Consider the following 15,176-nt stretch of genomic DNA (forward strand, 5'->3'; position numbering starts at 1 on the left):
GTACGCACGTAGTTAAGCTAACTGCGCATGTCTAGCAAACCCGACATTTTGTTGAAAATATTATAGCTTCTCCATTCACCTAATTAATCATAGTTCTTAAAACAAATGCATTTTAAAGATTTTTTTTATACAGATTAGTAGTCATGAGAAATGACCTAAGTAGCCATAGACTAAACACCGGCAAAGTCTTGGGCCAAAAAGAATACCCTAAAGTTAAGTTTATTTTATTTTTGGATGTTAGAAATCAGAATAATTATTTTTGGAAAAAAAGGTAATCGAGATAGTATTGGTTAACCTAATAGATTAATTTTGTAAACCAAATAATATTGGATAATCTAATATATCAATTTTATAAACCAAAATAGTACTCCCTCTATCGAGAAATGATAGGCGTGTTTAAATTGAGGGAAAAATCTTCCAAAGTTATTTTCTGTTATAATATGATGCCAATTAGTAATGGCTCAATATCAATCCAAATTGACTTTTAAGTATAAACATATTAATTCATATTTTATACACTAAGGGTGTATTTGGGACTGCTCCGCTCCAAGTTTTATAGCTCCGCTCCAAAATTATCTTGTCAAACATCTCCCGCTCCAACTGTACCAACTCTAGAAAAAGGTGAATATGAGGCAACTCCAAGGTTTTTTTAGGCTTTTCAAAGGGTGCTTCCAAAAAGCTAGTTTCACACCTTTTCTTGGAGTTAGGTGGAAATTGCCCAACAATGCCACACTATTTACACATACCGCTTCGAGGAAAAAAACAATGTCTCCTGTTCCGCTGCCGCCCCCTCCCTCGAACGTCTCCTGTTCCGCTGCCGCCTCCTCCCTCGCAACACCTCTGCCTAAGCCTCCGCATCTCCCGCTCCTCCGGCCGAACTTCATTCCACCCGCCAGCACCCATGGCCGAGCTCGTTGCTGGCTGATCCGTCGCTGTCGTTGCTCCCACCACTCCTCAACGACAAGCCGGGCTCCTCACTCGCCGCGCGCGCCATGGACCCTCTCGCCCTCCTAGCGCTCCCGCGCGTCCCTTCGCCGCCACCGTCACGCCGCCATCGCGTTCCACAAGGTGAGGTGCCACCCGCCTCGTCCCGTTGGGTCATCGGTGTCGCGGCGGCGCCTGCCGCCAAGCGTCGCGTCCGCCGTGGCGCGTGAGGCGCCGCGCGCCGACGAAGTGTCGGCTCCCGCGAAGGAGCGGTTCGACTGGCTGGACCGATGGTACCCGTTCGCCCCTGAGAGCAAGCTCGACCCGACACCCCGCTCGGCAAGACGATGCTCGGGCTCAGCGTCGTTGCCTGGAACAACCGTGCTGCCGGCAAGTGGCGCATGTTCGAGGACGCCTGCTCACACCACCTCGCGTCGACAGGGGTGTTTGGTTCCATGAACTAAAGTTTAGTTCGTGTCACATCGAATATTTGGATGCTAATTAGGAGGACTAAATATGAGCTAATTATAAAACTAATTACATAGATGGAGGCTAATTCACAAGACGAATCTATTAAGCATAATTAATCCATCATTAGCACATGTTTACTGTAGCATCATATTGTCAAATCGTGGACTAATTAGGCTTAAAAGATTCATCTCGCAAATTAGTCTCCATCTGTGTAATTGGTTTTGTAATTAGTCTATGTTTAATACTTCTTATTAGTATCTAAATATTCGATGTGACATGAACTTTTTAGTCTATGTTTAATATTTCTTATTAGTATCTAAACATTCGATGTGACATGAACTTTCAAGAGGACTAAAATCCAAACACCCAGATGCTAGCTGCTGCCGCGATGAAGAAGAAAGTCTAAAAAAAAAAGGCTAAAACTAACCTGATGCTAGCTGCTGCCAAAGGTAAACTGTGACAGCAGTCAGCAGTGTACATACTGACAGAGAAGATCAAGGTAAAGAGCAAGCAACGCGATCGAGAAGGAAATTATGGTCGCTGCTTTGGTTCCTGTCAGCATGGTTAACTGAGATTGCAGAGTCGTCAAAAATATCGGCCCAATGCAAGACAAGGTAGGGTGTGCAAGTCGCAGCATCCATCTTACAGTTAGAGGAGCGAGCGCTAGTTTCTGTAGGGACGTGGAAAAAAATCACCTAAGATCAAGAGTAACTATTCCACTGGTTCCTACAATTCCTGGAGCTGGATTTGCATTCGGTAGCCAAACAGGTACATAGCTTCCTATTTTCTTAAAGTTGGTGGAGTGAAGTTGTTTTTTCAGAAAGTGAAGCTATATTTTTTTAGCGGAGCAGTCCCAAGTCCTAAACTACGCTCGCTTGGTCCACAAAGCAACTGCCCTTTGAATCGTTTATACTTGCCCATTGACTTATCGAGCCACAATGACTTGTTTCAATCAATGGGAGAATATGAACCCCAACTAGTAGGGGATTAACTTAAGGTGCTCTAATAAACTCTTAATCGAGACAGATCAAGCATAATTAGTGTGCCATGTTTGTGTTGTACCTATGATTTTTTTCCTTTTTCATGGTAAAAAGAAATAATGACAACGAATGCAGTTCAGTTGAACCGATTCGTGATACAAAGTTACACAAGATGATTCCCTTTTTTTTCACATTACTATTCACCTCAAGGCTCAAGTTTTATTTATGTGAACATGATCCATAGCCTAATGATTATCAAAAGTCCAAAGACAACCGAATGATACGGCAGGCAACCCCTGCCGCCACCCCCTTCTCCCTTACACATTCCTTTTGATCTTTTACGTTCCACTTGACAGTATTGTTATTGCAGAGGGCAGAGCACAACTCATGCATTACTGAACGGCATACACGTCAGGACGTCACGGATACCAAGTAAGCAAGAACAAAGATTTGAGAAACAGAAGTGCGAGACAAAAAGCAAGAACAAAGATTTGAGAAACAGAGGTGCGAGGGAAAGGGAGAAACGATTTGAGGGGTGTTTGGTTTCTCTTACTTATTTTTAGCATCTGTCACATCGAATGTTTAGATACTAATTAGGAGTATTAAACATAGACTATTTACAAAACCCATTACATAAGTGGAGGCTAAACGGCGAGACGAATCTATTAAGCCTAATTAGTTCATGATTTGACAATGTGTTGCTACAGTAAACATTTGCTAATGGTGGATTAATTAGGCTTAATAGATTCGTCTCGCCATTTAGCTGCCGTTTAGCCTCCGCTTATGTAATGGGTTTTGTAAATAGTCTACGTTTAATACTCCTAATTAGTGTTTAAACATTCGATGTGACACGTGCTAAAAATAAGCAAAGGGAACCAAACGCCCGACTTGGATCTTCGCTTAGCAGAGCACAAGATCGGTCAGTCAACCACTTCCACTCGCACTTTAATTCCAGCTGCGCTTCCCACTCGCACTTCAACCACTTGGAGCAAGGCTAATAATACAGCCGGCTGCTGACTTTAAATATCTTTGCAGCCTACCTCTCAGCCCACCCATATACTAGTGCGCTCTTCAATATTAATATAAGGCCCACTTATCTCTCTCGTAAAGTTTCTTGATTCTTGTGTCTAAGTGGGCTGTAAGTTTACAGCCTGCTTCTCCTCTCTCCTCTCCCCTCTCCTCCGCGTCAATATTCAGTCTACTTACATCCTGCTATTATACTTTGCTCTTACTCGCAGTTCAGTTGCGCGTCCCGCTTCCTTCTAGGGACTTACTTTACTGGGTCGACTGGGAGCAAGGCAACAAAGGGAATCATCCCTCTATTATAAATGTCCACCCAGGATTCAAGCAAGAACTCGATACGCCAAAAACGACGGGATGATACATCCAAGCACGGCGGCATGAGAACGCGTGAACTGCAGCTTTGCAGGCACTAAACAAGGATTTCCCGGATGGCCGGATCTACCTCACGCATTCCTAGTTTCAATTTCTTAGGCTCCACTTGGCAGTATTGTTATTTCACAAAGGAATCTGAATGGCATACACTTCGCGGAAACCAGCAAGCAACTGAGCAAGCAAGAACAAAAGAGAGGTAGCCATGGATAAACAACGACTTGACGCGGACTTCACGTCAGGACTTTCAAGCAGAGCACCAACAGGTCGGTCAACCACTTACTCGCAGTTCAGTTGCGCGTCCCGCTTCCTTCTAGGAAGGGACTGGGAGCAAGGCAACCAAGGGAATCCCCCCTCTATAAATGTCCACCCAAGATTCAAGCAAGAACATCGATACGCCACTCTAGGAGTACTTGGCGCACAGCTGAATAGATGGGCAGCACCGGCAATCCTGTCCGCGTAGACGTGGAGCGGTTGGGCCAGCAGCAGGGGCAGGGCGGCGATAGCCTCCCGCAGAATGGTGGCGGCGGCGGCGGCGGCGGTGGACCGCCCAAACCCACCTTCGACGCGAATGAGGTGAGCACGCTGCTGGTGGTGGCGACGCTGATCACGGCGCTGTCGTACCAGCTGGGGACCAACATCCCGGGCGGGTACTGGCAGGATGACAACGGGCACGTCGCAGGCGACCCGATCATGCGGGACAAGCACCGGCGGCGGTACTGGCTGTTCATGGCGGGGAGCTGGGCGGCGTTCGGCACCTCCATGCTCCTCACCTTGGGGCTCCTCACGGGGGTGCCCGCCAAGTCGCGCCTCGTCCGGTACGCGTTCCTGGTGGCCTACTCCAGCCTCGTGCTCACGTTCGTGACGTCGCAGCCGCGCACCTCGCTCGCCATGGACCTCGCCATCTGGGGCGCCCTCATGGCCGTGCTGACCGTCTTCACCAAGTACCTTCGCGTCGACACGCTCCCCAGCTGGGTGCGCTCATTGTGCCCTCCTCCAGCCTCGTGCTGCTGCTCATGTTCCTGACTTCGCAGCTGCGCGTGTCGCTCGCCATGGCCGTCCTCGCCGTCGTCACCGCGTCCGTGCGCGGCGACAGGCTCCCTCAGCTGGGCGGGCCGCTAGCTTTATCATCATTTCGCTAGTTATTGGTCCATGAGCTAGTGGTAACAGTGTGATTTAAGTTTGTTTTGTTTTTCTTCTTTTTTCCTTATGAGTACTAGTTGTTGTTGTTCTGTGCTGCTGGGCGCTCATTAACCAATGAGTCTGTGAACTCTGTCGTAATTTGCTATTCAGTATTTGTGTTGTATTTAAAAAAAACATTCAATATTTCAGTAGTTCTGTTCCCAAAGGTGTGCAGAGATAAACATCGTTTTCATCTGTGAGATTATGATGCACTTCAGCAGTGTACATACTGACAGAGAAGATCAAGGTAAAGAGCAAGCAAAGCGATCGAGAAGGAAATTATGGTCGCTGCTTTGGTTGCTGTCAGCATGGTTAACTGAGATTGCAGAGTCGTCAAAAATATCGGCCCAATGCAAGGCAAGGTAGGGTGTGCAAGTCGCAGCATCCATCTTACAGTTAGAGGAGCGAGCGCTAGTTTCCACCTAAGAGTAAAAGTGACTATTCCACTAGTTCATACAATTTCTGGAGTTGAATTTGCATTCGGTAGCCAAACAGGTATATAGTTCCGTATTTTCTTAAAATTGGTGAAGTGGAGTTGTTTTTTTTCAGAAAGTGGAGCTATTTTTTAGCGAAGCAGTCCCAAACAGGTCCTAAACTATGCTCGCTTGGTCCACAAAGCAACTGCCCTTTGAATCGTTTATACTTGCCCGTTGACTTATCGAGCCACAATGACTTGTTTCAATCAATGGGAGAATATGAACCCCAACTAGTAGGGGATTAACTTAAGGTGATCTAATAAACTCTTAATCGAGACAGATCAAGCATAATTTAGTGTGCCATGTTTGTGTTGTACCTATGATTTTTTTCCTTTTTCATGGTAAAAAGAAATAATGACAACGAATGCAGTTCAGTTGAACCGATTCGTGATACAAAGTTACACAAGATGATTCCCTTTTTTTCCACATTACTATTCACCTCAAGGCTCAAGTTTTATTTATGTGAACATGATCCATAGCCTAATGATTATCAAAAGTCCAAAGACAACCGAATGATACGGCAGGCAACCCCTGCCGCCACCCCTTCTCCCTTACACATTCCTTTTGATCTTTTACGTCCCACTTGACAGTATTGTTATTGCAGAGGGCAGAGCACAACTCATGCATTACTGAACGGCATACACGTCAGGACGTCACGGATACCAAGTAAGCAAGAACAAAGATTTGAGAAACAGAAGTGCGAGACAAAACGCAAGAACAAAGATTTGAGAAACAGAGGTGCGAGGGAAAGTGAGAAACGACTTGACAAGGACTTGGGTCTTCGCTGAGCAGAGCACAAGGTCGGTCAGTCAACCAATTGCACTCGCACTTCGGGCTGCTAGCTGTAAATATCTTTATAGCCTACCTCTCAGCCCACTCATATATTAGTGAGCTCTTTAATATTAATACAAGATTCACTTATCTCTTTCACAAAGTTTCTTGATTCTTATGTCTAAGCGGACCATAAGTTTACTGCCTACTTCTCATTTCTCTCCTCTCCTCTTTCCTCCACCTCAATATTCAGCCTACTTACAGGCTGCTATTATACTTACACTTAGCTCTTAGGCTTTGTTTAGTTGCCCAACTTTGGGATGCTAAAAATGTTGGGGGGAAATATTAACGAACCCCTAAAACGCAGCTTAAGGAAACAAACATAAAGGCCCAGGCCCACCAAAGCATGATCAAATTATCGCCTCGCCCGACCCAGGCGTCAGGGTCGGGAGCGCCCGACCTCCCTCCGCGAGGCCTCCGTCTCGCCCGACTGTAACCCCAGGGTCGGGAACGCCCGACCCTGGACCGCGCAAGTTCCGCCTCGCCCGACCCCGAGCGAAAGAGTCGGGCGCGTTGAGGGTCACGGGGTCAGAATCCCCTCGGATACGATCCGCATAAACAGGACAAAACCCTGTGGGTCCCCCCGTCGGCCTCACCATAAATGCGCCGCAGAGCTGGCAGGGCGCAGGGCGACCGCGCCCCTCACGCAACCTGGCGCAAGTACCCGAGCACGACCGGCCTGCGCGAGCTACAGTGCCGGCGGCCGGTCTCTATTCGTCGTAGGGTACTCATGACCTGCGGCGACCGGAGCGAAGCAGGGAGCGGCCCCGTCCTCGGGTCCCGCACGCCCTCGGGTCCCGCACGAACGGCAGTACAGGTGTGAAGCTCCCCCTCTCTACAAGCTATCGCCGGAGCGGCGGTATCCACCGTCCTCCCTAACGGACGGCGGGGTAACGACGAAACCCCCTCATCATGATCTATCCTGATACCTACGAACGTCGAAGTAGCTACCTCCGAAGAGCTGCAACACTTGGCATCCGGCGGCCACCCCTTCCGGCATGCACGACGGCACGCGTTCAGGGTCAGCAGGACGTCGGGCGCCGGGGGCCTCTGCCCCCCTTTTCCGCTAGACCTTTTTTACCATCTTACTCTTTTGCTTTTTACCCGGTCCCCAATTGTAACTCCGGCCGGCCCCTTGCGATATAAAAGGAGGAACCTAGAGCCGGGGAGGGGGATCGGCAGATCGAGAGATCAACACTCCTTTTAGAACACGAAAACTGAAGAGACCTGGTACCAGTCCCTCTCTCACCCATCTGTAACCCCCTACTACAGAATCCCCGCACGGGGGCAACACGAACATCCTCGATACTGGACGTAGGGCTTCTTTGCCCGAACCAGTCTAATCTGTGTCTCCCGTGCAACCATCTGAGGCTCACGCACATAAAAGAAATTTACTAGTCTAAGTCCTGATCCGCTGATCTTGACAACGACAAAAAATACTGTAGCAACACTATAGCGTTTCGTTTGTATTTGTGAATTATTGTTCAAACATTGACTAATTAGGCTCAAAAGATTCGTCTCGCAAAGTACAACAAAACTGTGCAATTAGTTTTTGATTTCGTCTACATTCAGTACTCCATGCATGTACCGCAAGTTTGATGTGATGAGGAATCTTCTTTTTGCATAGTGCCAAAGTTGGGATTTTGGAGTGCCCTTGTTTAGTTCATCCCCAACTCCCAACTTTGGCACTATGCAAAAAGAAGATTCTCCATCACATCAAACTTGCGGTACATGCATGGAGTACTCAATGTAGACGAAATAAAAAACTAATTGCACAGTTTTGTTGTACTTTGCGAGACGAATCTTTTGAGCCTAATTAGTCAATGTTTGGACAATAATTCACAAATACAAACGAAACGCTACAGTGTGCTACAGTGCTGTAACAGTAATTTGGCACCTCCAAACTTTAGCAATTAAACAAGGCCAGCCTTGCTCACAGTTTGCGCGTCCCGAGGGAATTACTTTACAGGGACTGGAGCAAGGCAACAAAGGGAATCACCCCTCTATTATAAGGGGCAATTTTCTTCCACTGACTTATTTTTAGCACGTGTCACATCGAATGTTTAGATACTAATTAGGAGTATTAAACGTAGACTATTTACAAAACCCATTACATAAGATGAATCTAAACGGCGAGACGAATCTATTAAGCCTAATTACGCCTAATTAATCCATCATTAGCAAATGTTTACTGTAGCAACACATTGTCAAATCATGGACTAATTAGGCTTAATAGATTCGTCTCGCCGTTTAGATTCGTCTTATGTAATGGGTTTTGTAAATAGTCTACGTTTAATACTCCTAATTAGTATCTAAACATTCGATATGACGGGTGCTAAAAATAAGTCAGTGTAAATGTCCACCCAAGATTCAAGCAAGAACATCGATACGCCAAAAACGACGGGATGATGCATCCAAGCACGGCGGCATGAGAACGCGTGAACTGCAGCTTTGCAGGCACTAAACAAGGATTTCCCGGATGGCCAGATCTACCTCACGCATTCCTAGTTTCAATTTCTTAGGCTCCACTTGGCAGTATTGTTATTTCACAAAGGAATCTGAATGGCATACACTTCGGGGGTGTTTGGTGTCACATCGAATATCTAGATACTAATTAGAAGTATATTAAATATAGACTATTTACAAAAGCCATTACATAGATGGAGGTAGCAACACATTGTCAAATTATGAACTAATTAGGCTTAATAGATTCGTCTCGTCGTTTAGCCTCCATCTATGCAATTAGTTTTATAATTAACTCATATTTAATCCTCCTAATTAGTCTCAAATATTCGATGTGATACGGACTAAACTCTAGCTCGAGGAACCAAACGCCCCCTTCGCGGAAACCAGCAAGCAACAGGCAAGCAAGAACAAAAGAGAGGTAGCCATGGATAAACAACGACTTGACGAGGACTTCACGTCAGGACTTTCAAGCAGAGCACCAACAGGTCGGTCAACCACTTCCTTATAGGAAGGGACTGGGAGCAAGGCAACCAAGGGAATCCCCCCTCCATAAATGTCCACCCAAGATTCAAGCAAGAACATCGATACGCCACTCTAGGAGTACTTGGCGCACAGCCGAATAGATGAGCACCCCCCGCAATGGTGTCCGCGTAGACACGGAGGAGTTGGGCCAGCAGCAGGGGCCGGGCGGCGATAGCCTCCCGCAGAATGATGGCGGCGGCGGTGGACGTTGCGCGCCCAAGTTCGCCGGGAAAGGCACGGACACGCTGCTGGTGGTGGCGACGCTGATCACGGCGCTGTCGTACCAGGTGGGGACCAACATCCCCGGCGGTTACTGGCAGGACGACGGCGCGGGGCACGTCGCCGGCGACCCGATCATGCGGGACAAGCACCGGCGGCGTTACTGGCTGTTCATGGTGGGGAGCTGGGCGGCGTTCGGCACCTCCATGCTCCTCACCTTGGGGCTCCTCACGGGGGTGCCCGCCAAGTCGCGCCTCGTCCGGTACGCGTTCCTGGTGGCCTACTCCAGCCTCGTGCTCACGTTCGTGACGTCGCAGCCGCGCACCTCGCTCGCCATGGACCTCGCCATCTGGGGCGCCGTCATGGCCGTGCTGGCCGTCTTCACCAAGTACCTTCGCGTCGACACGCTCCCCAGCTGGGTGCGCTCATTGTGCCCTCCTCCAGCCTCGTGCTGCTGCTGACGTTCCTGACTTCGCAGCTGCGCGTGTCGCTCGCCATGGCCGTCCTCGCCGTCGTCACCGCGTCCGTGCGCGGCGACAGGCTCCCTCAGCTGGGAGGGCCGCTTTATCATCATTTCGCTAGTTATTGATCCATGAGCTAGTGGTAACAGTGTGATTTAAGTTTGTTTTGTTTTTCTTCTTTTTTCCTTATGAGTACTAGTTGTTGTTGTTCTGTGCTGCTGGGCGCTCATTAACCAATGAGTCTGTGAACTCTGTCGTAATTTGCTATTCAGTATTTGTGTTGTATTTAAAAAAACATTCAATATTTCAGTAGTTCTGTTCCCAAAGGTGTGCAGAGATAAACATCGTTTTCATCTGTGAGATTATGATGCACTTCAGCAAAAAAATATTGCATGATTACCATCGAGTCCTTTCACTAAAAAGTTGAAATGCAAATATCCTTTTCCGTACTAGTAAAATGCACTTGCGGCACGCACGTGTTCGAAAAATTTAAAACATGATTTCCATTTTACTTTCGTAAAATAGACTAATTATATATTTATTAATCAGCATAAATAGCAAAGCCATAAAAATTATCTAAACATATTATTAAATCAAGGTTTAATAAACTATTTAAATTGTCTAAGTACTTCAGCAGAGCTGAATGAAAGTACATGATCGCTTTTTTAAAACAAAGTGCAGATAAAAAACATGTGAATGCCTTCTCGCTTTAGTTTTCTCTTTACTCCTCTCCACCTCCCTCCTGTTTCTACCTCTCAACCCTGTCATTCCACCCTTATCATTTCTCATTATTCAATTTATTTATTGAGATGGAACATACATCTATTAACTTAAGCTGACAACAAATAGTCAACCACCAAGTCAATTATATTACCAGGTAGCACGTGAGACCATAAATGGACATCACCCGGCATCAAACTCACACCCACACCAGCTAATTAACAAGCGACTGGAGAATTGCAACCAAGTGCCCCACTGATCGAGAAGGCTAAACAAACATCATTTGTCACCTAGTATAAGCACACCGTGTGAACTCAATTAAGACACTTCTTTCATTGGGTACTTCCGCCTTCCATGACCAAGAATACCATCTCTAATCACAACACATGCCACAGAATTCACCAGAAAACATAAGAATGAGGGTTTAGAGGAGGGCATGTCTATGCCCCATCCCCAAGCCAGGACATTTGAATATGGAATGAGTAAAATGGAGTGAACAGGAGAAGGACTGCAGGTCAGGCTTGCATCTGAGAAACCCATCATAAGACTACAGTTCCAATCCTGATTCGGGTTTGGTCGCTTACTTGTTTTGGTCGACATGCTTGCAAGAGATCATCAATTATGGCTACCAACCTTATCCTCCTGTCCTACCATGTCATGGGAAAATTGGATTCAGTCTATCAAACAAATCTGATGAAAGAGGAATATCACAAAAATGATGGTGAAGAATGAAAAAAAATATATTTAATTGTATTGGGCAAAATCAAGCCTCTGCACCACATGAAATTCCTTCGTACCACTAATCAGATCAACACCTTGATAGAGATGAGTGCAGAAGATGCACAGAGGAGCGGGAGCCACGATCTATGGGCGCAATTGACGGGCGGGACATGCGCGGGTATGCGAGCAGTTAAACAAAATCGCAAAATCGCCGGTGAAAAAAGTAGTGTCCAAACAGCAGTCATTTTCAACGCCCTGTTTTCACCCCTTTCCAACACCCCCTCGACCTGCCATGTGAGGCCTCCGTGAGAGGTACTGAGGAATTATTTTGGTGGAAAACGTTTTCAATTATTTAGAATCTTTATAGTATAGATGGGTTCATCAATAAGGTTTCTTTCTTTCACTTCCACAAATTCAACACTTCCACAAATTCAAGCGTCTAACTTAGTTTTATTAGTAGTAGATTGATTTACCTTGTATCGTCATGCTTCTGGGCTCTGGCCGATCGAGTTGGCCCACCGGGTAGCCGGTGCGGTGAGGCATTTGACGACAGTTCCGCGTGGCGTGTGCTTGTGATGCCTGACAAGGTGGCCCACTAAGCAAGTGCCCTTGGTCTAAGACTTTGTGTAGAGCAAGATTCGGAATCATCACTGCTGATTCGAGCGCATCTACAAGCCCGCGGCGCCAAGCAAAACGAAGGAATAGACACCTTGAGTGTTGGTGCATCTAATGCCAAGCTCTCACGAGTCACGAGCCCTGAGCTTGCTATCTATGGTAGTAGCTATTTGCCTATGAGAGTGCACAATGGGTGGTCGGCCCCTGCTGCGCGCACTTTTTCAGCTCCGGGAAGTAGCCACAGCCCAGAGCATCTCGCGATCGCGCATCCGATGCATGCACGCGCATGTGAATTGCACAACAAGCATGGCACAACCTCATCTTCCTCATCGCCTCATGCATCCATCCGGATTCCTCTCGTTTATTGCTTGCTTGAGAACTGAGATCTATTGGTTGAGCCAAGTGTATCTCACCGACACTAAAGATGCTGCATCTTTTTGCGAATCCTGTATCATCTGCAGCATCCTGCATGGTCACTTATTGATTTGCTCCAAAGTTTATCATCATGGACCATGGCTGAACTAAGCAGTAAGCGCTTACCGCCTTAAGGATCGAACCCCCTTTTGCTCAGAGCGCAAAAGGGCTCGCAAAGACTTGCCCATCGTGCACACCTTTCTTCCACAACAAATTATACCTTGCCTCCATTCGCACCAAGGAGAGCACGCGGATACCTCTATATACCCCCACACACGCCTCGTGCTCATGGCAACACACTCCTCAGCTCGCGGGCACTTGCAAGCTGCATGCATCTTCGTTTTTTTCAATGGCGCCGCCTGCTACGAGTGCCACCAACTTCCAGTTGCTGCTGATGCTCCTGCTCCTCGCTACCGCGCGACGCGGCAACGCCGCCGCGGTGTTCGCCGGCCTGTCGTTCGAGAGCGAGGGCGAGGCGGAGGCCTTCGAGGACGCGCTGCTTCGGCAGGCGTGCTTCAACGTCTCCGCGGGCGGGCGCGAGGCCTGCGTGTCGCGCCTCGACACGGCGCGGGGCGGCGCCGGCAGCGGGCCCGTGCCGGTGCTGCGCGCCGCGCTCCGCGACACGCTCGGCGAGGCCGTGGGCGCCGCGGGGGCGGTCAGGGGGCTCGCCTCGCTGTCCAACCACGCGCGCGAGGAGATGGCGGTGCGCGACTGCGTCGAGCTGCTGGGATACTCCGTCGACGAGCTCGGCTGGGCGCTCGACGCCATGGCCGAGGCCGGCGACGGCGGCGTCGAGCCGGACGCGCCCGGCTCCGCAGCGGCGGCGCGGCGCGCGGAGGACGACCTCCACGCGTGGCTCAGCGCGGCGCTGGGCAACCAGGACACCTGCGTCGAGGGCTTCCGCGGCACTGACGGCCGCCTGATGCGCCGCGTCGAGGCGGCCGTGGCGCAGCTCACGCAGCTGGTCAGCAACCTCCTCTCCATGCACAAGCGCCTGCGCAGCATCACGCCGCTGCGCCACGCTCCACCAGGAAGCAACGGCACAGGCGGCGCCGCCGCTGACCCCGGCTCGGAGCTGCCGCCGTGGGTGATGGACGTCGAGGGCGAAGGCGGCAAGGACGAGGAACCCAAGCCCAAGCCCAAGAGCGCCCACACCGGCGGCAGCAAGCCGACGCGCGTAGACGTCGTGGTGGCGCAGGACGGCAGCGGGCGGTACCGGACCGTCAGCGAGGCGGTGGCGCGGGCGCCGAGCCACAGCAAGCGGAAGTACGTGATCTACGTGAAGCGAGGCGTGTACCACGAGAACGTGGAGGTGAGGAAGAAGAAGACCAACATCGTGCTTGTCGGCGAAGGCATGGGCGAGACGGTGATCTCCGGCAGCCGGAGCTTCTCCGGCGGCTGGACCACCTTCCGGAGCGCCACATTCGGTAAGCATGTAGTACATGCCGTGCTGTCCATCGATCTTCCTTTTCTAATAATCTCAGCTACGTGATCACAAAAAAGCTCGCGGCGGCAGAGTTATTGCCATGCATTACTTCGTTCCGAGGGGCAGGATGCACGTGTTCTTCCCTTGAAGCAAGCTATCCCACCCATGTCGCCATGTCCCTGTCTTAACCTTTGCTTGTCATGCGCAGCGGTGGCCGGCGCGGGGTTCGTCGCGCGGGACCTGACGATCCGCAACACGGCGGGGCCGGCGGCGCACCAGGCGGTGGCGCTGCGCGTGGACTCTGACCGCTCCGCCTTCTTCCGCGTGGCCGTGGAGGGGTACCAGGACACGCTGTACGCGCACTCCCTCCGGCAGTTCTACCGCGACTGCCGCGTCGCCGGGACGGTGGACTTCGTCTTCGGCAACGGCATCGCCGTGCTCCAGCGCACCCTCGTCGCCACGCTGCCGCTGGCGCCCGGGCAGACGGGCAGCGTCACCGCGCAGGGCCGGAGGGACCCGAACCAGAACACGGGCTTCGCCTTCCACGGCTGCGTGGTGGAGGCCGCGCACCCGACGTTCCTGGGCCGGCCGTGGAAGCCCTTCTCGCGGGTGGTGGTCATGGAGTCCTACCTGGGCCCCGGCGTCCAGGCCCGCGGGTGGCTCGAGTGGGCCGCCACCGGCGCCGGGGAGCACGCCGTCGCGCTCGCCACGCTGTTCTACGGGGAATACAGGAACTACGGGCCCGGGGCGGGCGTCGCTGGCCGGGTGAGGTGGCCCGGGTACCACGCGATCGTCGACGCCGCCGTCGCCGGCAGGTTCACCGTCCGGCGGTTCATCGACGGGCTCGCCTGGCTGCCCGGCACCGGCGTCACCTTCACGGCCGACCTGTTCAGGAAGTGACGACGACGACGGCCAGTGCGAATGCATGGGTTCATTTTATTTTATTTTTGGAAGAGCACACACAATAAGGATGGATATAGTAGTACCAAAAGGCATATTAACTTTGTTACATTTTATTTACGTTGTAGTATTGATTATTTTGGTGGAGTAAACTAGCCCTTTTTATTTTCAACTAGCCCTTTTTATTTTTTCTATAAAATTGGCCAAGCAAATGGGGCAGCTCCCCTCGCGTCCAAACAGCCAGCCGGACAGCTCAGATCACCAGGGCAGCCGGACCTGATTCCTTTCCAGCTCCCACAAACAAAGTCCCCGGCTAAAACCCAACGGAGCGGCGCGCAACGGCACAAGCGCGTCTCGGCCTCGGGCGTTTCCTCCCAACTTCCAACACGACGCCTCGATCCAGATCCAGTCCAGGCATTCCATCCCCCTTCCCGAGTTGCAGTCTTCCCCCCGAGAC

At 50.3% G+C, this 15,176-nt stretch overlaps 2 protein-coding genes and 1 non-coding gene across 3 annotated transcripts; all 3 read left to right on the plus strand.

The window, feature by feature from the left end:
- The first annotated feature begins 4,138 nt into the window (after positions 1 to 4,138).
- LOC117855473 (uncharacterized) lies at positions 4,139 to 5,109 on the plus strand. Its single transcript, XM_034737831.2, has one exon. It carries the CDS (start codon positions 4,200 to 4,202, stop codon positions 4,791 to 4,793), a length of 594 nt encoding a protein of 197 aa, XP_034593722.1. The 5' UTR covers positions 4,139 to 4,199; the 3' UTR covers positions 4,794 to 5,109.
- A 4,026-nt stretch (positions 5,110 to 9,135) lies between these two features.
- Positions 9,136 to 9,933, plus strand: LOC117855474 (uncharacterized). Its single transcript, XR_011898334.1, has one exon. It is a non-coding gene; the product is annotated as an uncharacterized protein (transcript).
- Positions 9,934 to 12,572: 2,639 nt separating this feature from the next.
- LOC117858501 (putative pectinesterase/pectinesterase inhibitor 22) lies at positions 12,573 to 14,894 on the plus strand. Its single transcript, XM_034741574.2, has 2 exons — positions 12,573 to 13,820; positions 14,028 to 14,894. The coding sequence occupies exons 1-2, from the start codon at positions 12,743 to 12,745 to the stop codon at positions 14,717 to 14,719; spliced, it is 1,770 nt and encodes a 589-aa protein (XP_034597465.1). The 5' UTR covers positions 12,573 to 12,742; the 3' UTR covers positions 14,720 to 14,894.
- The last annotated feature ends 282 nt before the right edge of the window (positions 14,895 to 15,176 follow it).

Source organism: Setaria viridis, chromosome 5 (assembly GCF_005286985.2).
Source record: "Setaria viridis chromosome 5, Setaria_viridis_v4.0, whole genome shotgun sequence".
NCBI classification, from domain to species: Eukaryota; Viridiplantae; Streptophyta; class Magnoliopsida; order Poales; family Poaceae; genus Setaria; species Setaria viridis.

Excerpts from the sequence above, each read along its gene's own strand:
- LOC117855473 (XM_034737831.2), top strand. The coding sequence starts at position 4,200 with ATGGGCAGCACCGGCAATCCTGTCCGCGTAGACGTGGAGCGGTTGGGC.
- LOC117858501 (XM_034741574.2), top strand. The coding sequence starts at position 12,743 with ATGGCGCCGCCTGCTACGAGTGCCACCAACTTCCAGTTGCTGCTGATG. Across the intron at positions 13,821-14,027 it reads CTTCCGGAGCGCCACATTCG|CGGTGGCCGGCGCGGGGTTC; the intron begins GTAAGCATGTAG and ends TGTCATGCGCAG.